Consider the following 26,446-nt stretch of genomic DNA (forward strand, 5'->3'; position numbering starts at 1 on the left):
AAATCAGGGTTGATACTGAATGAAACAAATGAATTCCATACCATAAAATATTTGAATTTAATTATTATAATATTTTATATATATTTTTTTATATGAAACGTATAATTGTCAATAGTTCGAGTTTTCGTTCATATAACAATGTTGACGTTTGGCACTAGAATACGCGTTTAAATATTTCAACGGTATTAAGCCACGTCTATGAATGGCAAAAGACGTGCCGGCATGTAATGGAAACATCACGATTGGATTTTAATTAAGGTCATTTAGTACGGGAAGGGCTCATCTTTGCAAACGTGAAAAGGTCACTTTTGATTACGACCGAACAAACATAAACCGAATAAGTCAACTCTATCTAGAGATTAATTATCTCGCGCATACATATGTATGTTTGTAATTTGACTCTGATTTTAATTGTTCCACTTTCACGCGAACAAATATAAAAGTTGCAATAAAAAGCCCTTTCCATTTGCACCCTTATGAAGATGGTCGCGGTAAAAGCTCTGGAGGACGACGGTTTTCTCCAATTTTACTAGTAATTGTGTGAAATTGGTACGTGAAAAAAGAAAATGGCTTTTAGGTGCGGTGCCGATGAGGCTTTCGAAATGTTTCTTATTTCCACGACGGTCGCTTTTTTATGCCAAAGGTTGAAAGTGAAAGTAACGATAAGTAGGGCACATCTTCTTTTCGACAGGGGGAAAAACTAAAGGGAATCTTCAAAAAATATACGAGTGCTTATTTTTGAACGATATATGTATGTATACAGGGATTTCACACGTGGATAAGTTTATATTGACATTTTGCAAATTCTCTTTTCTTAATAGAAACATTTTCTGTTTATATGTATGTATATGTACATAGGCATATTATTTTGTTTCCAAAAAAAGAAGAAGAACAAAGTTTTTCTTTGAATTTCCCTTTAAACTTTTTAATAAGAAATTTCGTTTTAATTTTTCAAATTAGAAACCAATTTAATACTACTAAATACAAGATAATATGGAAAATGTACTTAAATAGGTTTTAATTTTTGACTATCAAAACTGAAGGATTTATTTAACATTTTTTTTACAATCCAAAACATATTTTTATTTGTGTATTTATGTTATAAGTCCATAAAAGCATACGAAAATAATCGATAATATTATGTCACAATATTTCCTTGCTTTATAGAAGACGTAGTAATATTGTAGTAAGAGTAGGGGTTTATGTATATTATATTAGCTGTCACTCTTGTAGACTGGATAAGACGATGTTGTGGTTTACTAGATTCGATTTGAAAACAAAATTATTGGCGAAATCACATGTTAGTAACTCTATTCACATTGTGCTATAAATATGATTAATATTGACCTTTAACGGAGTACATAATTTGGAGACCATTCATCAAACCTTTCACACTCTTATACGATGTCGTTTAATTTATGTTAAATGTAATTTGCTCGACAATATTTTCAGAGACTAATTGCTTCCGAAAATGTTACTCAATTATTTTCTCGAAATTAAGATTTTCATTAATTTACTAATACTAAGAATTTTTCCTGGCTATGTGTTATGTGCGTATTTTAATTAAGATTTATAATTGGATTTCTATTGACCTATTTATGTAAATTTAGTAACAGAGCATTATATATAACTAGTGTTGTGCCCGATGAAATATCATCGCATGGGTTATGGCATTTTACATTATTAATTAATAAAGAAATTAAAATAAATGTGTCGGTCCTGTGTTCGATCCGCACGTGGTCGTATTTTCTTCAAATACCTTTTACATATATTGGTTTGGCTTAATGGTAGCGTATATATTTAGCACCACTGCGATTACTGGTTCGATTCGCCACAAACTGCTGGTTAGATTTGGGGTTTTTGTGACTCCAAATCGATCGTTTCCCTATCAGAGTTTGCCAATTTTATCTGATCATTGTTGAAACGGTTCCTGAAAATTGGTAATAGATCCTTCTCTGTTGTCACAAAAAAAATCTTTGTGTATAATTTGTAGAAATTATGCACAGAAATCTGAAATCTATAGATGTCTCTACAATTTCGTGTTTATTATGTGTATAAAAGTTGTAATAATAATTGTGCACAAAATCTCAAAATAATCCATAGATGTCTCTATGATTATCATTTTTGTACTTGATTAATTATTAGTGTTTATTGAACGTAGTGTATACATAGGTCGTCTGACCATTCAACGTATTGTATATGTATACGTTGTTTGACCGTTCTGGTACACTCGTCGCATTGGAGCGATCTGTAATGACGATTGTACATTGATTGTAAAAAAAAAATACTACCTACCTACGTACATACATACAAACACCAATATAAAAATTAATTAATTGATTAAATAAATTTTCAATAGATGGCACTAAATGCTCAGAGACTTATTTTCCCAGAGGAAACATTGGTAGTAAACAGTATATATAGTTTTTTGTTGATCTGTTATTATGTTCGTATTATATTCGTACGTTTTGTTGGCAGTGTTTTAGCTTTGATGTACATATGTCGAATCGAAACGACTATTATTGTACGGTGAGCGTTATTGCACACAGACACATTGATACACAGACAAACAGACACACAGAATAGTGCTTTTATATAAATACATATGTATATGCATGATGAAAATTTTTGATACGTCTACGGATGACGTAAAAACTTCACGCTACGTTTACATATGAAAATATGTATGTATGTCAACATGGAAAAATATGTTTACAAATATCGTGCCTAAACAAGTAAGCTAATATTTGTGACAACATGTTTATGTCATCCTTCAATTTGAATGAAAAAAAATGTGATAAAATAGGAAAAGTCGTCCCCAAAGGATTTTATTTCGTATTTAAAGCGTACGAAGCCATAACGCAAAATAAACAAAATAAACGGAACGCGATTGATGTTAAAATGAGAAATAAATTATTATTCAAAGGTCGTTTAATTAAACGAATCTAATTTACACGACCACGTGTTCGTAATAAATATGTAAGCACCATCAGAGTTTGAGCCCTCATGGCTAAGCCGCAAAGCATTCCGTAAATTAACTTCGTATTCGATTTAGCTAAAATATATTTTAAGGTAATTTTCACGTTGTTTAAATATGCTTAGTACCTTCTTGTGACGCGTTCTAATAAACACATTTGTACATACTAAACAAGCAATTTGACTACAATCGACACAATTGATAAAATAAATTTCCATGCGATAAAGACACGTCGCGTACCTAATTTGATATATGTATATGTAAATGGAATGAATTTGCGAAATCTCTTCGGGAAATGAAATTTCCTCATATTTTTTATACTGTCCTCTAATTAATCGACCAATTTGTATCTTGTAATGATCTATATATAATATCTTTATAAGATATATCCTTATTGATTAACTGTAGACACCACCCGTTACCACAACGGACGGCTATGCCGCGTTATAGGCAATTTGATAACGCCGATCGTATAATTACTGAGTGGATATTGTTGGTTATAGTGGATGATGGTATGGTGTAGAAACCACCCCATTCACCCCCATACGTTTCAGAATGTTCGAGTCACGATTTGATAGATGAAGCCCACTCGTCTGTAAACTTATATCATCGCGAAGCGTCCCGTTTTCTACCGAATTAGCCACGGAAACGGCTCTTTGATGCACGTGCACACACGTTATACACACCACAGTCAAATTTGTATTTATTCTGTGTGGAATATCTGAAAAAAATCCGCGAGAGAGTTGCGCCTTTGAAAGTGTAACAAAAAACGAGTTTGTAATCTGATGGCATCAATTATTTTCACCCCCTATGGTAGAAAGCTTTTAATTATGAGGATCATTATTAAGATGAAATATTGAACTGGCATATAATGTCATATTACATATGTGTATATAACAAACGATATGATTATCATGTATACAATATTATAAGATACGTCAAAATTTTAACATTATTTTAGTAAATATAAATGAATTCGATATGTATTATACAAATGTACGAGGATATAAAATAGTATACGTATAGTATAAATATCCTCCACTAAATATATGGAAAAACGATTTTCACTGTTTCGTTTGTTTATTTATTGAAATGGGATATTCTGATTCATCCCTTATTTTCTTTGTTTTCTAAAAAAAAAGTCACTTTTGTTTTTTCGGTGTGTTTCAGATATGACGATCGACGAGAGGGTATCGATAATGTTGAACGGCGAAGAATCTGACCTCTGTTTCATTAACATTTGCAATTCAAAGGTAAGGCAAACATTTTTGAAAAATATATAAAGGAATGACGAGTAATGTGATTTGTGGAATAATTCGATTTGGAGTAAACGGTTGAAGAATTTCCATTCCGACAACTTTTAGTGGTTTTGGCCTGTTTAGATTGATTCAATTTTATTCGTAAACTTTTATACGAGGAAGGGCCTAAGAGGCTTCACAATAGCAAGTTTGAAAAAGAAAACAAGTCAATTAAATATTATATAGTTATCTCTATATTCTATACAACGTATACACTTATAATTAACTCGTAATGATTCATATCCGATTACGGATTAACATCAACGGAAGTTCGTTTAATTATGGGATGTAAAAGTAATTGCTTCTCCTACATACATATGTATGCATGTACATATGTACATACATATAACCAGGTGAGTCATGACTGTCGGAAAAACGTAACAAGTCCAAACTAAAATTAGGTTTCTGTAATTTATTTTCATTAGTTGGTTGCTCGTGCTCGGATTGAAACTTTATCATCAATGTGACTATTTAAATGAGATTCGGATGCAATGAACTTTTAATTGACTTTAACAAGCGTTTGTACAAAAAAGTATTTTCAATGCGATAGAGGGTACACTAATAAATGCTGAGAGACAACGTAATATTGAATTATTGCACTTGAATTCGATCATAAATAAGGTTTTCGGAAAATTGTGCAATAAATTAGGGATTCTCGTAAAACCCCAATTTCTGTTTTTATATGATAAAATTATTTATGAGTATTTTTCCGAACAAAATAAGGGTTTGTAAGGTTTTGTTGAATGTTTTATTTGCTGTTGTATTAATTTGGTAAACTGTTTGTAAGAGTTAACGAGACCCTTGTTGTTGCCTTTACGGATCGACGATTTCCCTCTTGGGTATTTTAGCTCATTAGCTCAATTGTTATCTCTTCTTTTCACAGACATACCGCTAATCCATTGGCAATATTTTTTTTCGTTAAAATAGTTGGTTTACATTAAATTAGCTATTTAAAGCTTCTACGCATAGATTATTGTGTAACGTTTTTATGCCGATACAGTATAGTATAAAGGATTTGTCAATCGTAAAAGCTAGGCTAAACCCAATAAATACCACTCTATTACAAGCCATAATTGAGTTTTAAGCAAATAATCGAGGGTAAAATTTCAACTTCAACATAAACTGAAAGTGGTCCGGCCTGAACTACGAGTATACATAAATACCTATGCATACATACTACATACAATACCTCTTTCGAATATTGCGTTCTATTTGGATTAGAATATCGATTGAAGTTTTGTTTATATTGAATTGGTTAAGAACTTCTTATAAATATATATCAGAAGATGTATTTACTTTTTATATACATATAAAGTTCATATAAGAAATCTTAATCTATTATATGTAAAACTACTACTTTTTTTCGAAAATCGGGGATCAAAATATAAAAATATTTCAAAATAATATCATATTTAGACGTATGTATGTATATGTAAAAATAATATGATGTTTAACTTTCGCGGTACTTTTTTAGCAAATTTTTAAATCAAGTTTTCTACCATAAATGTAGGTATATTGTTTTATTTATTTGTGACCAAATATGTCAAGTATATTTTTTAATAGTAGAACACGCCTAAAATATTTAATTTACCCAGTGAGTCACGGTATTCTCACTACTGACATTTTACGCATGACGTCTATAGCGGTCATGCGTGGGTAAAGGGTTAAGGAATATCAATAATTAACTGGAAACGCGTGACATTTTTTCATACCTTAGCAATGTGAAAACACATTCTATGTGAAGTTTGTTTAATGTTACATTATTCCGATTATATGATGTGTTTAAATTATGAAGAAAACCTCAAAAATTACAATTTCCACAAAGTATAATTGACTGGTGACAATACAAATATATTTTATACTATTTTTTTTATGGATTTACCATGATACAGAACGTCTTTTCCAATCTAAAATATTTCTATTATGTACATACATACATATACATATTTACAGGGCCGAGGAGAAGGGAAGAGACGAAATAAATTCTCGCAGCCAGATTCGAAATGGTAACCGATGTAAACGAAGCCTGCAAATTCCCGTCTGCCCAGCGGTGACGAATTCGTCAACAAAATTCGCCATTATAATCCACCCGCCGTAAAAAGTCATTTAAGTAAAACGTATATGTGTTACCTAAATTCTTTCTTTTTCACCGCCTCTCGACAAATAGCATTTCAAATAGACAATAGAACATTGTACGTATAAAATGCTATCGGTAGATGGGATGGGGGTATTGGGGAGATGGGGTGAAAAGGACAACATTTTCAATCATTCTAAAATTTGATCTTAACTTAAAAAGGCCATGTATACATACATCAATGTACATACAAATTATAATATGTATGAAAAATAGATTTTTTTGCGGAAACGGAAATTTATATGTAAATGAAAATTAGCATAATTTTCTCATTTACAATATTAAAATACTATCGTGAAATTTCAATCACATTGACATACTCTCGTTAATACAATTACGTTTTAGGGGTGATGAAATGTACAGTGTACATTTTTGAAACAATGGCAACATGAAAACAGAATGCGAACATTGACTGGCACATGGGACGAGTTCGTTATGTCAAAAAAAAATTACACCGGAACGAACCGAGAAAATTGAGCAACGCGTGAAATCGAAACACATTTTGCTAATGTCATTTGGAAATTTATGAAAAACGGTCCAGCTTCGTTGCAAAAGTAATAATCCGTTTAAAAGGGTCCCGATTCAATTTAACGACTTGGCCAACTGCCTGTACACTTTACCATTTGACAATTACGCGTACATGTTATATCATACAATACGTTCTAAACTCGGATCTAAATTTTCCGATGCATTATATCCAACTAGTTGTATTCCATGAATTTAGCCTTGCGTGAATAATATGTACATATATGTATAGATTCGTAAGCCTATGGTATTAACGTGTCACAATTTCGATTGTTTTGAATTACCGTTATGAAGTATTCTAGTGGAATATCATCGTATTGTGAAATCGATTGATATGTGAATATGACGTATCGGGGAACTGAATACATTAGCATTGATATTATGTGTAGATGTATGCATGTGTGAAGGTACCAATATGGCAGTTGCCAAAAGGGCCGGAATACCAAAACCATCGTGTGCTAAATTATTAAAAAGCATCCCTTTTATTGCACGATGTGAGTGCCTGGGAGCTGGGGCTTTTTCATGAAATTCAAACCCAAATAATCAGAGATGCAAATGGAACACTTTTCAAGCGAGTTTCTATGAAAGTTTCGCGAACCACACCCCGAGCTTATTACGAACGGAATATTATAATACGATATGAAAGCTCACTCACTCACTCGCATACAAACGAAATATGTGACGTAAAGAATAAACATATTTCATTTTTCAATGTAAGCATTTTGAAAATGTATCATTTATATGTAATAGCCAATATTTCGCAGATACAGTACCTGCAAATAGCCAATATTTCGCAGATACATTACCTGCAAATAGCCAATATTTCGCAGATACATTACCTGCAAATAGCCAATAATTCGCAGATACAGTACCTGCAAATAGCCAATAATTCGCAGATACAATACCTGCAAATAGCCACAACCATTTATATTGGCCATTTGATGAAGACAAATTTAATGAAAAAATGTTGAAACGTTCTAAAAAAAATTGATAATACAAAAAAATGATCTATTTTATTGTTTCGATCTTATTTCCACCAAAAAACAAACATCGATATCGATTTTCAAATAGTAATATATCGAGACAATATTTTTCAAATCACATTAGGAAATATTGTGATTTCAGTGCTGAATATTCAGTTTTAATTTCAGTTTAATCTTGAATCAAAATTGAACCTAATATATAAATTCGATTACAGAAAGAATGAATGTATTAATCTATTTTATGAAGTTGAATGTCGGACGCTGGATAATTCTGCTAGTATCCACTAAAATAAATTCAGAAAATTTATTCTTTTATGAATTTTAAAAGAATATTTTCGGTCGAACCTTTAAAAATTAATTAAATTGCACACTTTTTAAGTCATGCAGAAACTTTCATAACAAGATCAGCGTAAACTCGTTAAGGGAAATTCTGAAAAAAATAATAAAGACTAAAAAAAATGAAGTAAAATTACGTCGTGTTGATAAGAATTTCAGTAACCGATACTAAGTTTCAGTTCGATAGGACTAACAGTGTTCAAAAAATCCCCAAAATACACAGACACACACACAGACACACATTTTTTCTAGATCATGAAAACGTGATCAGTAATCGATTCTGATTTCGAATCGGTCAAAATCTCGAGTTCGAATTTTCGCATGATCACAAAACTTCATCTATTGTTACTACGTACATAAATAAAGTAATAATATAAATATTCAATGTGAATAATTTTAAGTTCTATACATTTTTAATGCGATAAACTTCGATTTCGGTAAAGTTTTTCTCGAGAAACGTTTCAAATTGCCATCACATCGCATCGGATTGAAAAAGGGTCGAATTTCCTTCTTCTTATTCTTCGATTTTCGAAAGAAGGAAATGAAAAAAAGAAGGCACTCAAAAAATCGAGCTCACAAAAGGCATACAAAATAGAGTGAATTTTTCGTTGTGGTCTCACGGGATTTTCTTTTTTGTAATGAAAATGTGCGTGATTCCATTTGCGAACTAGAAAATTTTCTGGCATTTCACTGTCGAGAAAACAATAAACTGTTCTATGTAATATTTGAATAAATTAAGTGGAACGGAATTTGAATGCAGAACGGAACGGTTGCAAAAATATACATATCTCCCACAACGCTTCACATTTTAATCAAGTTTGAAATTTGCCAATACATAATTAAATTACATATTATTTTGATGAATCAAACGATTAATTAAAATAAATTTTAACTATTTTGTTTAATGTGTATAATACATATTTTCAATACAGTATGATCAACAAATTTTATTAAAATCAATTTTTCAAATATATGTCATAGAATTTTGTTAAAATCAATTGTTAGAATATAATAGAATATTTAACAATCCGGCTCTTTGATGTACATATGTAATATGTACATGTATGTGCATACATACAAATATATATCATTATACAAATTATAAATATATATCATTATAAAATTATAGTATAATTTCACCTTTGCATCCTCTCACCCCACTCGAGTTTGGATCTCAATGCCTCCACCCTCCTTTTTCAGAAGAGCCTGTCTTACGTCCACAATACAATATCAATCTATACAATGGTATCTTCAGCTCTTTTCGTCACAAAATTTTGTCAATCGACCCTCAAAATTCCTTTTGATGTCGATTGGCCAATCTGTAAAAGTGTCATTTTTCTAAAATATACAATGTGTACCTAAAATTAGGTATATAAGATACAAAGTTGATTAAATATTATATCAACGAATTGGTTAAACCTATGACAATTATGATTTTCAAAACAATGAAAATCGCATTCAAACATTGCAAGTGTGTTATTAGTTATTAAAATAGATTCGTAATTAGTTATTAAAATTCGTAATTATTTATTAAAATTCGTAATTAGTTATTAAAATTCGTAATTAGTTATTAAAATTCGTAATTAGTTATTAAAATTCGTATTTAGTTAGATTAAAGTGGATTAAAATGGTTATGCCATATTGATTATTGTATTACGTGTATCCAAGTGTAACGATTTTTCTACACAGGAAAATTTAAGTTGATTTCCAGGAAAGCGTTCTAAAATTCACAATCGATTTCCTTCTACGAAAGTACCCGCTGCATAGAACATCATTTCCCCATTGATGTTATTGCAAATTTTCAGCTCGTTTGAAATTTTCCGCACATTACCTATTCGCGGACAGCTGACTCATTACACAATAACGACCCAGCGAACTCCGAGCTCGAATCTCGTGATTTCCCAGTAGCGTTTTATCAATGCATACTATTATACAGCTGTATTAAAGCTTTTGCAGTCGACTAGTTAATTTCGTTAGCGGTTCGCCGACTACAAACCCTATGCGACGTTTCTGCATAGTTTGCACTTAATCGGCCGTTCACCACGGATAATCGAATCAATGAGTTAAAAGTCAACAACAGCACTTGCGCCGTCATTATACTAGTATATTTTTTTTTATTCAATTATGACGCGTTAAATGAACGAATTGATTTTTCCACCGTTGATAATCAATGATCTCATCAAATGAATAGACAAGTTAATGTCGTCAATTTCTCATAAATGCTTGCAAAATCACCACAGTTCATCAAGGAGAGCTTGATAGATTTCTCATCGACCTTTTTTCGTTCAAAATGTCACTCGGCGAAAAAACGGAACGGATCAAATGAAGAAAAAAAGGGTCATATATTCTTCAAAAGGAGCCCAATTTATACGTCGATGCTGATTCTATTGAATGCTCGACTCCGTCGTATATTTTCGCTAAAAGAAAATTCACTCCATATTTATATTTATTTACAAGTACATATATACATATATGATAATAATGATTATTTAGAAGAATACGCTAACCTTATAACGGTTTATTTATTAATTAATTAAAATTTACTGTTATCGGCACGCGAGCGTAGTGCATGCTCGTATTGGTATTTATAGCGGTAGTGGTTATTGTAAAATTCATTGCTAATTCTAATTTTAATGAAAATGTTTGGGTTCAAAATAATTACATATGTGTACATGAGTCTCCTGTATTTATTGATGGTCACTTGATAATATCTCGTGAATTTAATTTAGAAAATATATACAGATTGGAGAGAATTTCTCAATTCCTTAGCAATATCGTCGTAGCCGTAGTATATGTACTTGAGTTTCGCATATACTGCTAACCTGGTTAAATTTAATTTAACCCTTTGCTGTCTCTCGTTATTGCTCATCGCCGGCAGCTGTCGACTGCTATGCGCAGTCCGAATTCAATTTCGACGAAAGAGAATTTTCCTCCGGAGACGCATTGTTTACACGGAGAAAAATTTACACAGCAATCACATTAAAAACGTAAATGCAAGGTCAAAAGATGATTATTTACGTTGAAATAAATTTAAGATTCAAACGCGAATGAGCATCTGTACGAGTGCAGATTCCTTTGCCTGCTTTGTCGTATTAAGGCTTATTAGATTCTGTAATCCGCCTAGCAGCCGTACCGAAACTTGAGCATAGAATATACGGTAAGTAAAATTTAAATGTCTAGATATACCAGTATTAAGTCTTTGAAATATTCTACGCGAGTTTCCCTTTAAGGTTTTGCCCAAACTAAATCGATCTAAGCTTGGTAAATTAGCATTGAATCTAACTCAATATACACGATCCCCCAGATTACTCAGATATTTACTCCCACATCCTGAAATACAATTTAACGCAATTAATTAAGTGTGTTTCATCATCTTATTGCCAGGGAAATTCTTAATAGTGTAAATATGATATAGCTGAGAATACATTTTTATATAATATATATACATGTACATACATATATGTAATATGCATATGTAGAACAGTGCGGAAGATGGAAATGTTGTGCCTTTCAATTTTATCTTCGCTTCCGTAGTTTAAGCTCTATTTATTTTTTCACGAAAGCGTTAAATTGTGTATAAACACACTGGGAGGTATATAAAAGGGTTTTCACCGAGTGCATTATTAAAAGCGTTTTCACAACGTTTAAGGTCAGAATTTAATACTAAAGCGCCAAGTTTAAACCCTATAGTAGCATCAGGTGTGTCGACGGATGCGCAGACTTTCCCAGGCGAGAAAAGTTTTTGTTTTATATTTTAATTTTAAAATCTTGCTATTTTAAATTCATATTTTATTTTTTCAAATATAAGTATTTTCAGATAATGATTAATTAAATTTACTTTTTTTCACAATTAAATATTTTCTTCAAATTTAATTTTAATCAAAACCACCGAACATTGATTCTAATTATTCACAAAACTGATCCAAAACCTGTGTGTTTTGACACTTTTTATGTACTTATTTTTTATTTTGAATTATTTAAATTGTTGCATTTCTTTATTGTTACGTCTTTTACTCATAATAATTTCAAAATTAATTAATTTTAGATTTTTGTTTAAATTTTCATATATTATGAAAATTTAAATATATTTAAATATAGTATATAGGGACTGTAATTAACCGCCAAATTTCATTTACCGCTAAACGGTAAATAATTTCTACCATCGGTGTAGCTACTCTTACAAATGTATCAGTGGTGCTGTACAAAACCATATCAAAAGAGAATTAATTACATATGTATGTACATATGATGAGTTAACTACCTTGCATACCTCCTATTCATCCCGCTCAAACTTTTAGTCATTTTGGACATTTCGTACTGAAAATATACAAATTATAGACTACCCAATCAACAATATGCCATTTGCATCAATCTTTAATGCAATAGTATGCATGGATATGTACATTCACGATAGAATAATTTTCAGTAATTACCGGAATTTTTTTTCTTTTATATCTACTTGTGTATTTATGTTTTATTTTATTATATACAAATATACCAGGAAGGCCTAATAGGTAAACTCCAATGCACATTCCTGGCCAATTACAAACAATACATCATTTTTATTACATACATAAGTCGCTGAATTACGAGACACTGAAAACTTGAAATTAACGAGACATCTATCAATTTTAACTTGTACATAAATTTTATTGTACATTAATCATACTCAAATAGTGGTGACATAGTAGGTTGTCAGCAAATTTAATCGAGGAACCGTTTCAACAATGAAATCAGAAAAATTGGCAAACTCTGATAGGAAACGATCTACCTGGAGTCACAAATATCCAAGTCTGACCAGCAGCATTACAGATATACTCAGAATAAATTCTTTTCAATCAAGGATGTTAAATATTATGTTAAAGTTGCAAATGACGGGTTGAAAACCAGACTGGTACAAGTGACATTTAAAAAAAAAGCTGGTTTAAGTGCTAAAATAATAGCATTTCATCAAATTCGTCAAATGTATACAAATGCGATTTTTTCGTAATTTTTCTGGGGGTGCTGCAGCGCCGCAGCTCCTATGCACGAGCCGCCACTGCTTATATACATATGTATATGTGTACTTGTGATATTTTCCTTAGTAGATTTTTCTTCAGTTTCTTCAATAAATTCAGCCTATAAAGATTTTATGTTCGTAGAAAAGGTCTTACAGTTACGTTAAAACTACATGAATAACATACAAAATGTACTAGAGTGTAAGTTAGTGAAAATAATAAGTTGTCACCGGGTCGCTGATTTTACATAATAAATCATATATGTATTTCCAGAAGAAAAATTCATCATGTCTATAAATAAGCTTTATGATTCATCGTGGATTCACCAATCAGGGTACATCATGTCATAACCGAGATATGCATTATGCATGTACATATATGTATATGTACATAGATAGTTTCAAAGCAAGCCGCATCTTCTCTGACTGTACCGTCGCATTTAATTAAACACGTTGGAGACCCGTTCACTATCAAAGCAAACGGTTCCATCGTCCAAGTCGAAGTTCAACAAAAGCTGGTGAAGTCAGACGTCCGCATTCCAGCTCTAGTGGTGTCCATTGTTCCATTTGAGAAGCTTTGTCTCAGACCTGACATATATAATACATATAAACGTACGTACCTGGAGCGTATTTGCTTCGAGCTTTGGACATTTACTCCATTCAAATTGTATGCTAATGTACGATTTGTGGTACACCAGTGGAAAATCGAAATCCCAAAACGCTTCTCATGGATATTAGATCGATTAGGATATTATACACACTCGAGATCATCGCAACATGTGTTTCTCGGCGGGGTTGTTCAGTTAGCAAATAATATAAATGCTTCACATAAGTTAAATTATCGAGGTTTTTGCTTATATAATAGTATGTATATCAAAGCACCTATGACACAATTAATAAATAATGGATTATTTTAAAAAAAATAATTGCAGTGCATTCCAGAATATGAGCCGTTATATTTGAAATTGACGAAGTCCACTTTTCTTCGTTTCGAGAAGTATCTCGCAAAACATTATATCAAATGTTTTGCGTTTTACAATATTTAAAAATACTAGTGGCCTGTAATAAGCTTATTCTCTTTTCGAGATTCTGGACGTATCGAATTAAAAGTCGAGATAACAATTCGTGAATTAAGTGAATCTGAAATACTGTTTTTGGAACTGAAAATCGGTCTTCCGCCACTTCCAAATATAACGGCTCAAATGAAGAAATGCTTGGGAAAGGTGGCATAGCCGATGGACCCGATTTTATATTTTTCCGTGATGCCATTTTCAGGTTGCCCCTGGGTTGACATCCATAAAATATAAATTTCTAAAATCATATTCAATTTTTGTGACCTAGTGGATAGGATGGTTTTTGCCAATTTGATGAGGAAACGTTTCAAACAATGAAATCAGATAAATTGGCAAACTCTTCTGACTTGTCAGAATTGTTGTCACAAATATCCAAGTTTGACCAGCACTACAGAAATACTCGGAATAAATTATTCTTAATCGATATCAACCCACGGAATCAAACCCGGCAACCTTTCGGTGGTTATCATTAACACTTTCATATTTATTTGAATAAAAAAATATGAAAAATCAAAATTATTTCATATAGAGCTTAATATTTTGTTTCAGGAAAATTTTCACATTTCAATATCGACTATTAAAGGATAAGTACCATCGATTTATTGGATGAGTAAATATTTTTTGTGCAAGTGGGCCTAAAAAGGTTAACTACCGTTATAGTAGATGATTACATATATGTAAATGATCCAGTAATACAAGATGAGATCGCAATAATCTTATGATATGAGAATAGATCCATCTCTGACAATCATATCGTCAAGTGTACACAAATGTGAAAAATAAAAATAAATAAGCTTCAATTTTAGCATGTGCGAATTCCAAGCGTGTTTCACAGCCTGGATTTTCCGACTCCAATATGCTTTTCCTCAAAACATGATATTTTAAGAAAGTTAATCGATTTCATTCGACACAACAGATTCAGGCAGCTCTAAGCCGCAAAGAAAATATTAATCAAATTAAAATATAATATTAGATTCCGGCTTGAGAGCATACAAAATACAGCCTTTCAGTCTACATTTTCATAACTTTTAGAGAGTGGAAAATCGATACTGTGGAAAATTATGACTGGCGAGTGACTCAAACAAGTATTAAAGAGTTTTATTAAAACGTGCGTCGAATGAATTGGAATTTCGTGCGGCGTCGGCGTCCCTCGATTTACGACCCCTGAAACGACAGAGGGTCGCCTCATTCGATTTGAAGTTTGTTTCTGAGGGCCTATTTTATGCGAGCCACCCTTTTCGGGATTATAGGTTAAAAAGTATTATAATTTTTCGAGCACCTGCGTATTTTATTTGTATTAAATGCAAATTAAATACACCAGAATATGTACATATGTATAATATTTATATATATGTACATTGAGAGCATTTTTCGAATTAAATTCAAATTTTATCACAAAAAGGAAAGAGCCACATTTCTGATGTACCAAACAAATTTATAACACATTGTATAAATAAAAATATGGCCTCCACTCGGAAATAATTGCCGATGTACGGGAATGCATATATGTATGTACATATTGACATGTATTTAAATTTAATAAATTGAATTAATGGGTGTATTTCAGAATGGGTTTCGCACGTGTCAAATGTATTGTTTATTCGAGAATTACGCATGAAACATGGCCCCTTTGCGTGTACACGAGTAATTTATACTAAAATTGAAGATAATTAAATTTCAGCTGAAACGTATTCATTCATCTACGTAAGAGATGAAAACTCGAAACGATAGTCTAATTACAACCTATGTATGTATGTACATATTTATGTTTAATATGCGCGTATTTCATTATTGGTATATTTATCAAGCATCTTGAAATAAAAAAAAAACCAAAGATAAGGAAGTATAGAGTAACCCTGGGGCAAAAGGACACGCTTATGCTATTTTTTGATTAGCTTCATATCTATGGGTTATAAATGAGGGTGTGAATATTTAAAACATAGTAATAGGCATTGAGAATAATTTTAAATGTTTTTATTCAAATAAATCTTAAAATAATAAAGTAAAACAGTTTTAAAAAAATCCGGTGTCCGTTTGCACATTATGCAGGGGCAAACGGACACTACATTTCAATCGTCATTCTTGAACCGAAAACACTTGAAATGTGGGTCTTCTCCATTTCTATCACATTCCTCATGATACCATATGGAACACCCGGTACCATATTGAACCCACTCTTCACTTTCAATGTAGGACTGGTGACAGGATCCACAAATTTCAATTGTACTCGCAGTTTGTGAACTTCCTCGGTTTTTTGATTTTTTTTATTTACTTTTTCTTCTCGTAGCCTTTTTTTTGTCTCCAGAATAAAACTGGTCGACATCAATATCCGGGATTCTGTATTTTTTCGCCCTTTTGTCGTTGGTAGAAGTGGTGAAATGAGTTGTGGTACCAAGGGCAGTAATGTGGTGGGCCGAGATACGCTAGTAGTGTAGTAGGCTCTGATGCAGTAGGTATTAGGCATATCTGCAGAGGCTACTTTTTTCCGAGTTTATTTCTCGGCACGTTGAACAAAGTCGCTGACGTCTGCAAAGGCATTTTATCTGTTTTTACCTTGCCTTGCCTTGACTGCTTCAGCCATCGCCTCTTCGTCCCAGGAGCATCGCTGAGAGGTCCTCAGTCGATGAAATACTGCGATACAATATGGTGTCCGTTTTCCCCTTTTCGTGGCTGTCCGTTTGTCCCGTCGAGTAAAATCTGATATTTATTCATTACTTGGTTCATTTTAAATACTCTGCCGGGATTCCTCAACGTAACTCATCCAATAGAAACATATACTCACAAAAATCGATTACTTAAACTTATTTTATTTCGTCAAGCTTGTTAAAATATCGCTAAACGATGTTTAGGCTCACCTACTGAGCACGGGTATCTCGGGAAACACCAAAATTTACTATCAAAAAAGCTAACGTCGGCGCGTTTCATTATTTTAAATCGATGACCACAATATTATGCCACAAACTGCCGCATTAAAATGGCGGACTGATTGTGACAGTTAGTAGAGGATCAGAAACCTTAGGTCCGTTTGCTCCGGTGTCCGTTTACCTCAGGTTTACTCTATGTACATATATTATTGTACATAGAAAGCTCAAAATTATAGTACTATCTTTACGAAAAATACTCTATCAGTAGTAAAGGCACGCGAAACAAACATTCATTTTTCAGATGTGAAAAACGAAACGACACTTTCCAAAGTAAGAAAAAAATGTTAATAACTTCTCGCAAAACAGTTCTTGAAGTTTATAAGGAAACTGTGTCGTTTTTTGAGGCAACAAGTTTGAAGTGGGATACCGAATTCTGGCCAGTGGCATAGTTAGAAATATATAGTGTCCTTGTAAACAAAAACTCTCCCTTGAATATATTTCAGCTTGAAATTCCAATTTTTGTTGTTTCAACTTTGCAAAGTATCGTATTTCGACAACTTCCAAAGGCGTAAAATTGAAATTTTTGGACTAAGTTTCAGTAATGTATTATACAATGATTAAATGAGATACCCAAACGAAAAATATACGCGAATTTTAGGATAAGAATATAAAAATACGAACGGTGTAAAGTTTAATTAAAAATGTGTTGGGGATTCGACCAGTTTTTGATCAAAATTTGACCTTCGGTACTTCTAATAGTAGCAAATAGACTACCGATAGTAGAAGAAAACGTTGTATCGACTAGTTTGTATGGATTAGTCGAAGAATGAGTTGACACTCATTCTTTGTTGAATATCTTCCGTCTCAAGACCTGCTATTCAGAGGGACCGCTAAGAGTATCATGAATTTAAAATGAAAGATACATAAATTAAGTATGCCGAAAATGTTGTTCTTATACCTGACATTATAATATTTCCGTAATTCTATTTTTAATAAAAGAATTATATAAAGTAATTGATTAAAACAATTAATGATTAACCGACAATTGACCTACATATGTATAATTAATTCATCAATATTTTATTATTAAGCGCTAAAACAAATGGTAGTGATTTAGTGACAGGTGACGGTATTATTGGAATCCCTAGTCAGTTCTGTTAAATTTAATTACTTCATTGTATGCTATGTTCTTACCAGAAGCATACGACGGTAATGATCATCAACAAAACTCAATTTTATATGTAAACGTGTTATATTAACTTCTGGTTAGTTGAAAAAAACTATATTTATTTGTAATGCTATTACTAAGCGCCGACTTCAAAAAAAAAAAAAAAAATATATATATATATATATATATATATATATATATACATATATATATAATTGGCCAAAATGAAAAAAATGTGATGTTCTTATAAAGAGGATGAAATATGGATTGATTCAAATTTCTTTGGTAAAAGCTTAACAAGAAATACGTTCCGGTACCTTTTTTTAAAAAAAGACCTGGATGTATTAAATATTAAAATCTAATAATAAAATCATCGTCAGTGATATTCAATTCAAAATTTATGAAAAAGAAGCTAGTAAAAAGCTTGTTAAAATGCGTTTACGTCACGATAGTTTTTTTTTGTACATACATATATACTAATGTATAAAAAATTAGTATAGTAGCTGTGCTACCGAATATCAAACAACTTTGACATAAAAAAAGTATCACACATATAGGTATTCATTTAAATTACCCCTTTCGCTTGAATTATTTTGTTTCGATGGCATTTTTAGCGGTTCAATATTTGAACGGATACCATTTATGTATTATATATATATATGTATGTACATATACGTTCAATATTTAAAGTAACTCAAATATACGTTCCGTACGCGTCGACAGATTTGCACTGCGAAAATTTTACGACGTCTACAGGGATCTGTTGGCTGACTCCTCTGTGCTGTCACTTTTCGCGGGTTAAAAAATTTATATAGATTATAGATACATATATATGTATAACATATTCATATGTATATGGAAAAAATATAAGCTCTCATTTTTCAGATACTTTGCCCCGCGGTAATATCTCACGAGGGTTTTCCTTTTGAATTCGTACGACAATGGATAGGACAATACATGAATATGAAACCGGGAAGAGCAAATAAGTGACACAAAAGGGAACAGGAGAAAGAAACGAGTGTTTGTTGTAGCCATCTTCGTCCGTAGTTGGTGTACTCACCGAGTATTTGATTTCAATCACCGGACAAATATAATTTGTACAGACAGACGTGTGTCTCTTCAAAATTTCATCACGCTAAGTAAATTAACTTTGGAAGGAGTTAGTTTTTTAATTTATATATTGCCGAGAAATGTACACAACTGAGGACCGTATTAAAGTCAGCTGAATGTACCGTTATATATGTATGTATGTATGTAATTCCCTGAGGGCACCCAACATGGCCTTGTCACTTAGAAAGCGAAATGTCTGGTAAATTTGCCTTTACAAGTATTTTACTTGAACATGCCAATTTACTATTGCATAATTACTAAGATTTATAATATGTATGTATGTACATACATACATACATTAGAAATCAAAGCTTCGTGTTCATATCTTAATCATGTGAATTTAAAATATTTATATGATTACTATTTATGTTTCATAGAATTTAACAATATCTATACGACTTTAAAGTGCAATGATACAGTTTAATAAATATGGAAGAACAAAAGCATTGAAACGTCTACAAAAATGCATTTAGTAAGAAGCTTTGTTTTCTCCATATATATACATATTTGCTGCCGAAACTTAGACAATAAAGACAACCGAAGAAAATGGAGGCTTTTGAAATATGTATGGTGCTGGAGACGAATTCTGAAGATCCTTTAAACAGCAAGTCGAACTAATATTTCAATTCTAAAGGAGTTGCGGATCAAAGATCGCCTTTCAACCGTATGTTTGCGACGAATTCTCCAATTTTTTGGACACCTGGCGAGAACAGACAATGGCAGTCTGAAAAAGCTTGTTGTGGTTGGTGTTGTAGAGGAAAAAGGGAAATTTCCTATACGGTGGACCGATCATATCGTGTTGGCTTTTGGCTGTCCTGTGATCGAAACATCTCGAAATGCCGATTCAAGGAAATATTAGAGAAGAATCGTGAACCACACTTCAGATGCCAGAGCTTATGAAGGTCATGATTAGACTTAGGCGTTGGCTTGGTGCTCCTAAAATAACAATAGACTCATCCATTACTGTACAAAGCAAGACAGCAAAAAAACATATTTGACAATAGTGAACCGTTTTTTGTTCCAAAAGCATCGTCCCAACGCTGATCTTTGGTCATGATTCTCAGCATTGAGGGACCGACTGAAAGAAGAATGGAACACTCAAAGAAGAATGGAACGCTGTATATTCAGCATAATGAGGAGAGTTAGGAAACTGAAGTATGACAAGGGTAGTGGATATAGTGGAGATTGAAACTGCATTAGATTAGATAGCTAGAAGAATGAACGAAAGATGGACGAAGAAGTGCTGGAATTGTACCCGAGATAATGTAAAAGGGTGAAAGGAAGGTCGTGAGGAAGATGGGTTGACGAAATTAGAAAAATGTGTGAGTTGAGATGGATGAGGTTGTTCAAAACAGAGATGAATGGAAGCGTGTCGGAGAGGCCATCGTCCAGCATCGGTTGGTGAATGGCTGTATGTAAATGATGATGACTAAAATAAGATTACAGTACGAGAAAGAGGTCGTCAAAATATACGATGAACTTTTATTGTTTTATTTATTCAAAAACTAAGAACATTAAGTAAGACAGCTTCACTTTAATTCGGAGATAAAATGAATCATATCTTCGGATGTGGGAATAGGTATAATCGAATGTAAAACAAACAATGTATGAGACCAAAGGAACGAAAGCGTTATGAAAAAGACCAGATATTCATTTAGGTACTTAATTCAGGGTCGTCTAGGCTTATATTGTGCTCGGCAGTCAAATTTTCTTTATAGCTGTGATAATAGTGTTTTCGAAGTGTTAGTCTGCTATAGTTTTGAATAACTGGCGCCGTTTATTTTTCCCCAGGGCCAAATCAACATTGTTTACGTATAGAAATATCTAGCAACGAATATATACATACATATGAATGTATGTACATATGTATATCTATCAGGAAATTGGCGATGAGAAGCAATATACCTCTCTCCCCATATGAATATTTATTTATTTATTTATTTTTTTTTTTTTTTTATTTCATACCAGGAAGGCATTACAGGTAAAACCCCAATGCGCCTTCCTGGCCAAATTACAAACAATACAGCATTTTTTTATTATATACATAAGTCGCTAAATTACGAGACACTGACTTAAACTCGACAATTAACGAGACATCTATGAATTGTACATACATTTTTATTGTAATATTTACATTAATCATACTCAAATAGTGGTGACATAGTGGGTAGGAAGGATTTTTTTAGCCAATTTTTAATCGGGAATCGTTTCAACAATGAAATCCGAGAAAATCGGCAAACTCTGATAGGAAACGATCAACCAGGAGTCACAAATCCTGGTCTGACCAGCAGCATTACAGATATACTCAGAAAAATTCTTTTCAATCGAGGTCAGCTCAAGGGATCGAACTCGGCGCCTCTCAGTGTTAAGCAGAAGCTTAACGACCGAGCCACGCTGCTGGCTTTTTATTTATGTATCGGCTCCTTTAAGATTATTGTATTTTAATTTGTTTGACTCGACCTAAAAATATTTTGGTAACTTTCGGGCGCGTAAATTCAATTCGAGACGTCTGCGCTGAAAATATATTCAAAAGAAACTGGATTGAATATTTAAATTTGATGTGCAATATATTATGTGTGTATATAAATATGCAGGGCGTTTTTGTGTATATGTGTGTGTAAATAAAAGAAACATTTCGATCTTTATAAACGAACGAAACAGGCATTGACAGCTTATTTATATAAGAAACTCGCGCTTCGCACACTTTAACGACGCACTAATGTTGCCTAATTCTGTTATAATTCTATATTTAATTTTACCTTTTTGTTCATTCATTATTCATCACTTCTAGTAGTGTATTTAAGAATATAAATTGACAATTATCCACTCCATTATAGTACCAAGTATCTAGAAAAGTTTATCATTGCGTGTGCAAAGTAGAAAATTATTATATGTAATTAATTATATACAATTCATTAAAATGTCAGTTAAATATTTGTTTGAATGCACAAAGGCAGAGACATTTTAGCTAAATTAAATTAATTATGATCCAAGTTTGCCCGCGCATTAAGAGGTGCTAAATTTATTCAAAATGATTATGACTTGCAAAAGTATTATCATAACAAACTTTACTCTCTCTCTCTCTCCATTATTATGATTATGAAAATAAATGTTACTGAAAAATATATCACAACAGTGAAAAAATATTAGTTCCATTTTGTAAACAGTTAGACAGCGGCCACATTGGACTCTAAAAATAATAAAATGAAAAACGAATATGTGTATATTAAAATCACATATTAATTGCCAAAATTATATTGTAAATATTTAACTTCAGAGCTATTGTGGGTCATTAATGGACCTGATGATAAATTTGGACGTTGTAAATCGCACGGTGCGAAAAGCCAAAAGGCCAGGTTATTTTTAATATGAAGTAACTGGAAATTGAATGTGTTAATGGAACATCGATAAACAATCGTGTTTATTTATATCAGAAGTAACACTCCCATATGTCAGTATTGAATTCAAAGAATCAACTCAATTATAAACAGACTGATAAAGTTTTACTTATATACATATAATACATGAGACAAATCAAAATGTACATTATAATATTTTATGTATGTATGTATATGAAACTTTTTTTTTCGTATTCTTTTAATAAAACTATATTTTCTTTAATTTTAGGATGAAATCGACAGATATGATCCTCCAGATGCCTTTGTAGTCATATATTCAGTGGTGGATAAAGCGTCCTTCCAAAGAGCTGAACAAGAATTATCCCGACTGTCAGATGCCGAGCTTCTCCGCACACGTCCAGCTTTATTAGTCGCCAACAAAATAGACATGGCTAGAAGCAGAACAGTTTCAACTCAAGGTAATCAACTCATTTAGAATTAAAAGTAAAATATAGATTTTCATTGAAATTATACAAACAAATGACTTACGATAATTAAAATCTCTTTTCTCAGATGGAAAATGTTTGGCGTGTACATACAGAGCAAAATTCATAGAAATATCAGTTGGCATAAATCACAATGTAGACGAACTCCTAGTAGGAATTTTAAACCAAATAAGACTCAAAATTGAACATACGATGGCCATGGGTTCGAGAGAAGGTTCACCGGCACAATGGTACAAGTCGAGGGGTGTCGTGAGAGCAAGCATGAAGGCACGTCAAATGCTAACGTGGATTTTTGGAAAGGAGGATTCTAAGTTTAAAAATTGTGAAAATTTACACGTTCTGTAAATATGTCATAAACGATAAGTGTAAGTATATAGAGTGAATCTTTTGATAATAGTATTTAAATTGAAAAAAAAAATGTTTTCTGATTATATTCCTATATGCGAGTTATTGTTTTTTTTCAATTGTACATTCATATGTATATATGAATATACAATTCTTCTATGACATTATATCTTAATGTTATACGACATTGTAAAATAAAAATTTGCTTCATTATGAACTTGGAGTATTATAAAAATATTTATACAACAAAACTAAAATAAAAAAATTACATATAATATAAATTTTAGAATAAGCTCTATGCTGTTTGTTCATAAACTTAAGTATAAATAATCTATATAGTTTTTCTGATGAAACATCTTTCTTCTTATGATGTGCAATTAACAGTTAGAAGTTTCGTTAGAACACTTGCTTAGACGTACGCACATTGTACGTAGTTTGACTTAATGTAAACAATCCACATGATTTTTTGACATCATAAATGAATACTTTTTATCTTATCGTATATAATAATTGTATAATGCGTGTCCACGTGCGTGTGAATATCGTTAACATGTTCCCTATCTCTTTCTCCCTTTGGAATCGTATATCGTGGAAAGAGACGCGGTATAGTATGGGCTTTAATAAACAAAAGAATAAATTAAAAATACAATTCTTTTTAAAAAAATTAGTTAAATTTTAAATTATTCATTATGTTGATCCGAATTGCGATATTTTACTGAGTGCACAAGCATGTGCAAACAGGCTACTATTGCATATATAAAACAAGGACCGTTTGTTGTGTGGTATGTAATTCGTTTCTGATTAGCTGTCTTTAAATATTCATCTTTTCCATTCAAATAAATTTAATAAAAAAATAAATGAATTACATAGATTAGCCGTATTTAAGCAGTCTATATTACAAATAAGAAATGAATCTGGATGGAACTGGTATAATATATGTAATAGCAAACTTACATATACATATACATATGTTTGTACATTGAGTAAACAGTAGATAATAGTAGCAAAAATATGCTGTTTAACTATGATATACAATTTATGAATTTTCTTTTAAAAAAAGTGCAAGAAATTGCAGATATCAAAAAAAAGAAATAATCACGTGGATTAGATTTAGTCAAACTACGATCAATTAAATTATATAATAGCAATTACAAAATGTTCATGAAAGTATGTATTGTATATTTAAAATTATATAAATCGTTATCAGTTAAATGCCAAAGCAGAATTTCTTAACTGTTTTATATTTAAGGGTCCAAGTTTTTTTTACACTTTGTAAGAAAGAGTTTCTGGTGTCTATTTATAGAATATAAAGATTTAGCAATTTTATCCAATTATTCAAAAATGCATTTAGCATGAACTAATAATAATAAAATGTGTTTTTTATGTTCAGTCGATAACACTCCTCTCTAGATTTTCAAAATGTGCCTTCATAAAATATTATATTATTAATCAGCAGCAATCACAATTATTTAATTATTCTTAATATCTTTTACGTTCAGAAATTGACGCTACTTTTGTAAAAATGCCAAAATGCCAAATTTACATGACCATTATATGCATAAACATATTCTGTATCGTGTCGACTGAAATATATCATGTAATTATTACTTAACGTATTATTATTAAATATATTATACGTAAACATCGTTCAAGTATGTGTAAAAATGTATAAATGTAATTTTTGTCATCAATAAAATTGACCAAAAATACTAAATTGATATTGTTAAAATGTATAGATACATATTTTCAAATGAGACAGCCAGTTGCAATTCAAAGATTTTATAATAAAAAAGGCAACTTAGTCACAAGCAAGCTCATGAATTGCATTAAGGTATGTCATATTTGGAAATAGCTGTATAATTTATTGCCGTTAAATTGATTTAAGAATTATTTTTGTTCATGAAAAATTATGTACTTCTATTTTTCAATCCCTATCAAATGGAATTCTTTATATGGAATTGAAATTTGATTTTCACATTAGTATCAATGCAACAAGAAATTCATGGGTCCAAATAGTGTCATACATCATGTTTTTATATTATCACAATAACCAACATATTATGTTCGTATATGTACATGTATTTAAATATAAAAAAATAAAGTTTAAAAAATTATCCTATTTTTCCCATTTATACAAAATTATATATACATATGATTGTCGGACACAAATGTTATGGTACCGAGATGGTAAAATCAACTCTTAGGTTAAGTTTAAAATGTATACTATAATATAATATTATTATGTGTTACCATATTTATGCAACTTCAAATATTGTAATTATTTGTATATATATTTTTTATTGTGTATGTTAGGTATGTTATAGTATCAAGTGGAGCGACAATAATCAGTGTAGCACATTCGATTTGTTACATACATGCATATTTTGAATTTATAATTGAATACTATAATTAATTATCAACTACTTATTACATTTAACTCAAATTATTCTTCATCAGTTGTATAAAATACATGTATTGGAATGATTGTATGAAACATAAATAAACAGCTCAACTCAATCTTGTTATTATTTTAAAAGAAGTAAAAAAATATGCGAAATTTAATTAAACCATATTTTTTCTAAATACTGCCAAATTAACTTTCAGTGAGTGAATAAGTTAACATTGAAAACCTGTTTAATTTGTCCACTAGGAACAAGTTAGTGAAAAAAGCACTTATGTTTACAAAATATTTGCCAAAATACTGATATGGATTACAAAGTTAATGAGAATGTATCGGGACTCGGGATTGCAACACCAGTATACCAGGAAATCGTCAAAATTTCGGTATACCAA

At 31.5% G+C, this 26,446-nt stretch overlaps 1 protein-coding gene across 1 annotated transcript in view; it reads left to right on the forward strand.

Annotated features, from left to right (window-relative positions):
• Positions 1 to 26,168, forward strand: part of Rgk3 (Rad, Gem/Kir family member 3) — a 55,191-nt gene extending 29,023 nt beyond the window's left edge. Inside the window, exons 3-5 of the mRNA XM_077436597.1 lie at positions 4,148 to 4,230; positions 23,092 to 23,281; positions 23,376 to 26,168. Coding sequence (XP_077292723.1) covers positions 4,148 to 4,230; positions 23,092 to 23,281; positions 23,376 to 23,653 — 551 coding nt within the window. The 3' untranslated portion in view covers positions 23,654 to 26,168. The remainder of the gene's footprint in view (positions 1 to 4,147; positions 4,231 to 23,091; positions 23,282 to 23,375) is intronic.
• Positions 26,169 to 26,446: the final 278 nt, after the last annotated feature.

This window comes from Arctopsyche grandis, chromosome 8 (assembly GCF_051622035.1).
Source record: "Arctopsyche grandis isolate Sample6627 chromosome 8, ASM5162203v2, whole genome shotgun sequence".
Classification (NCBI taxonomy): Eukaryota; Metazoa; Arthropoda; class Insecta; order Trichoptera; family Hydropsychidae; genus Arctopsyche; species Arctopsyche grandis.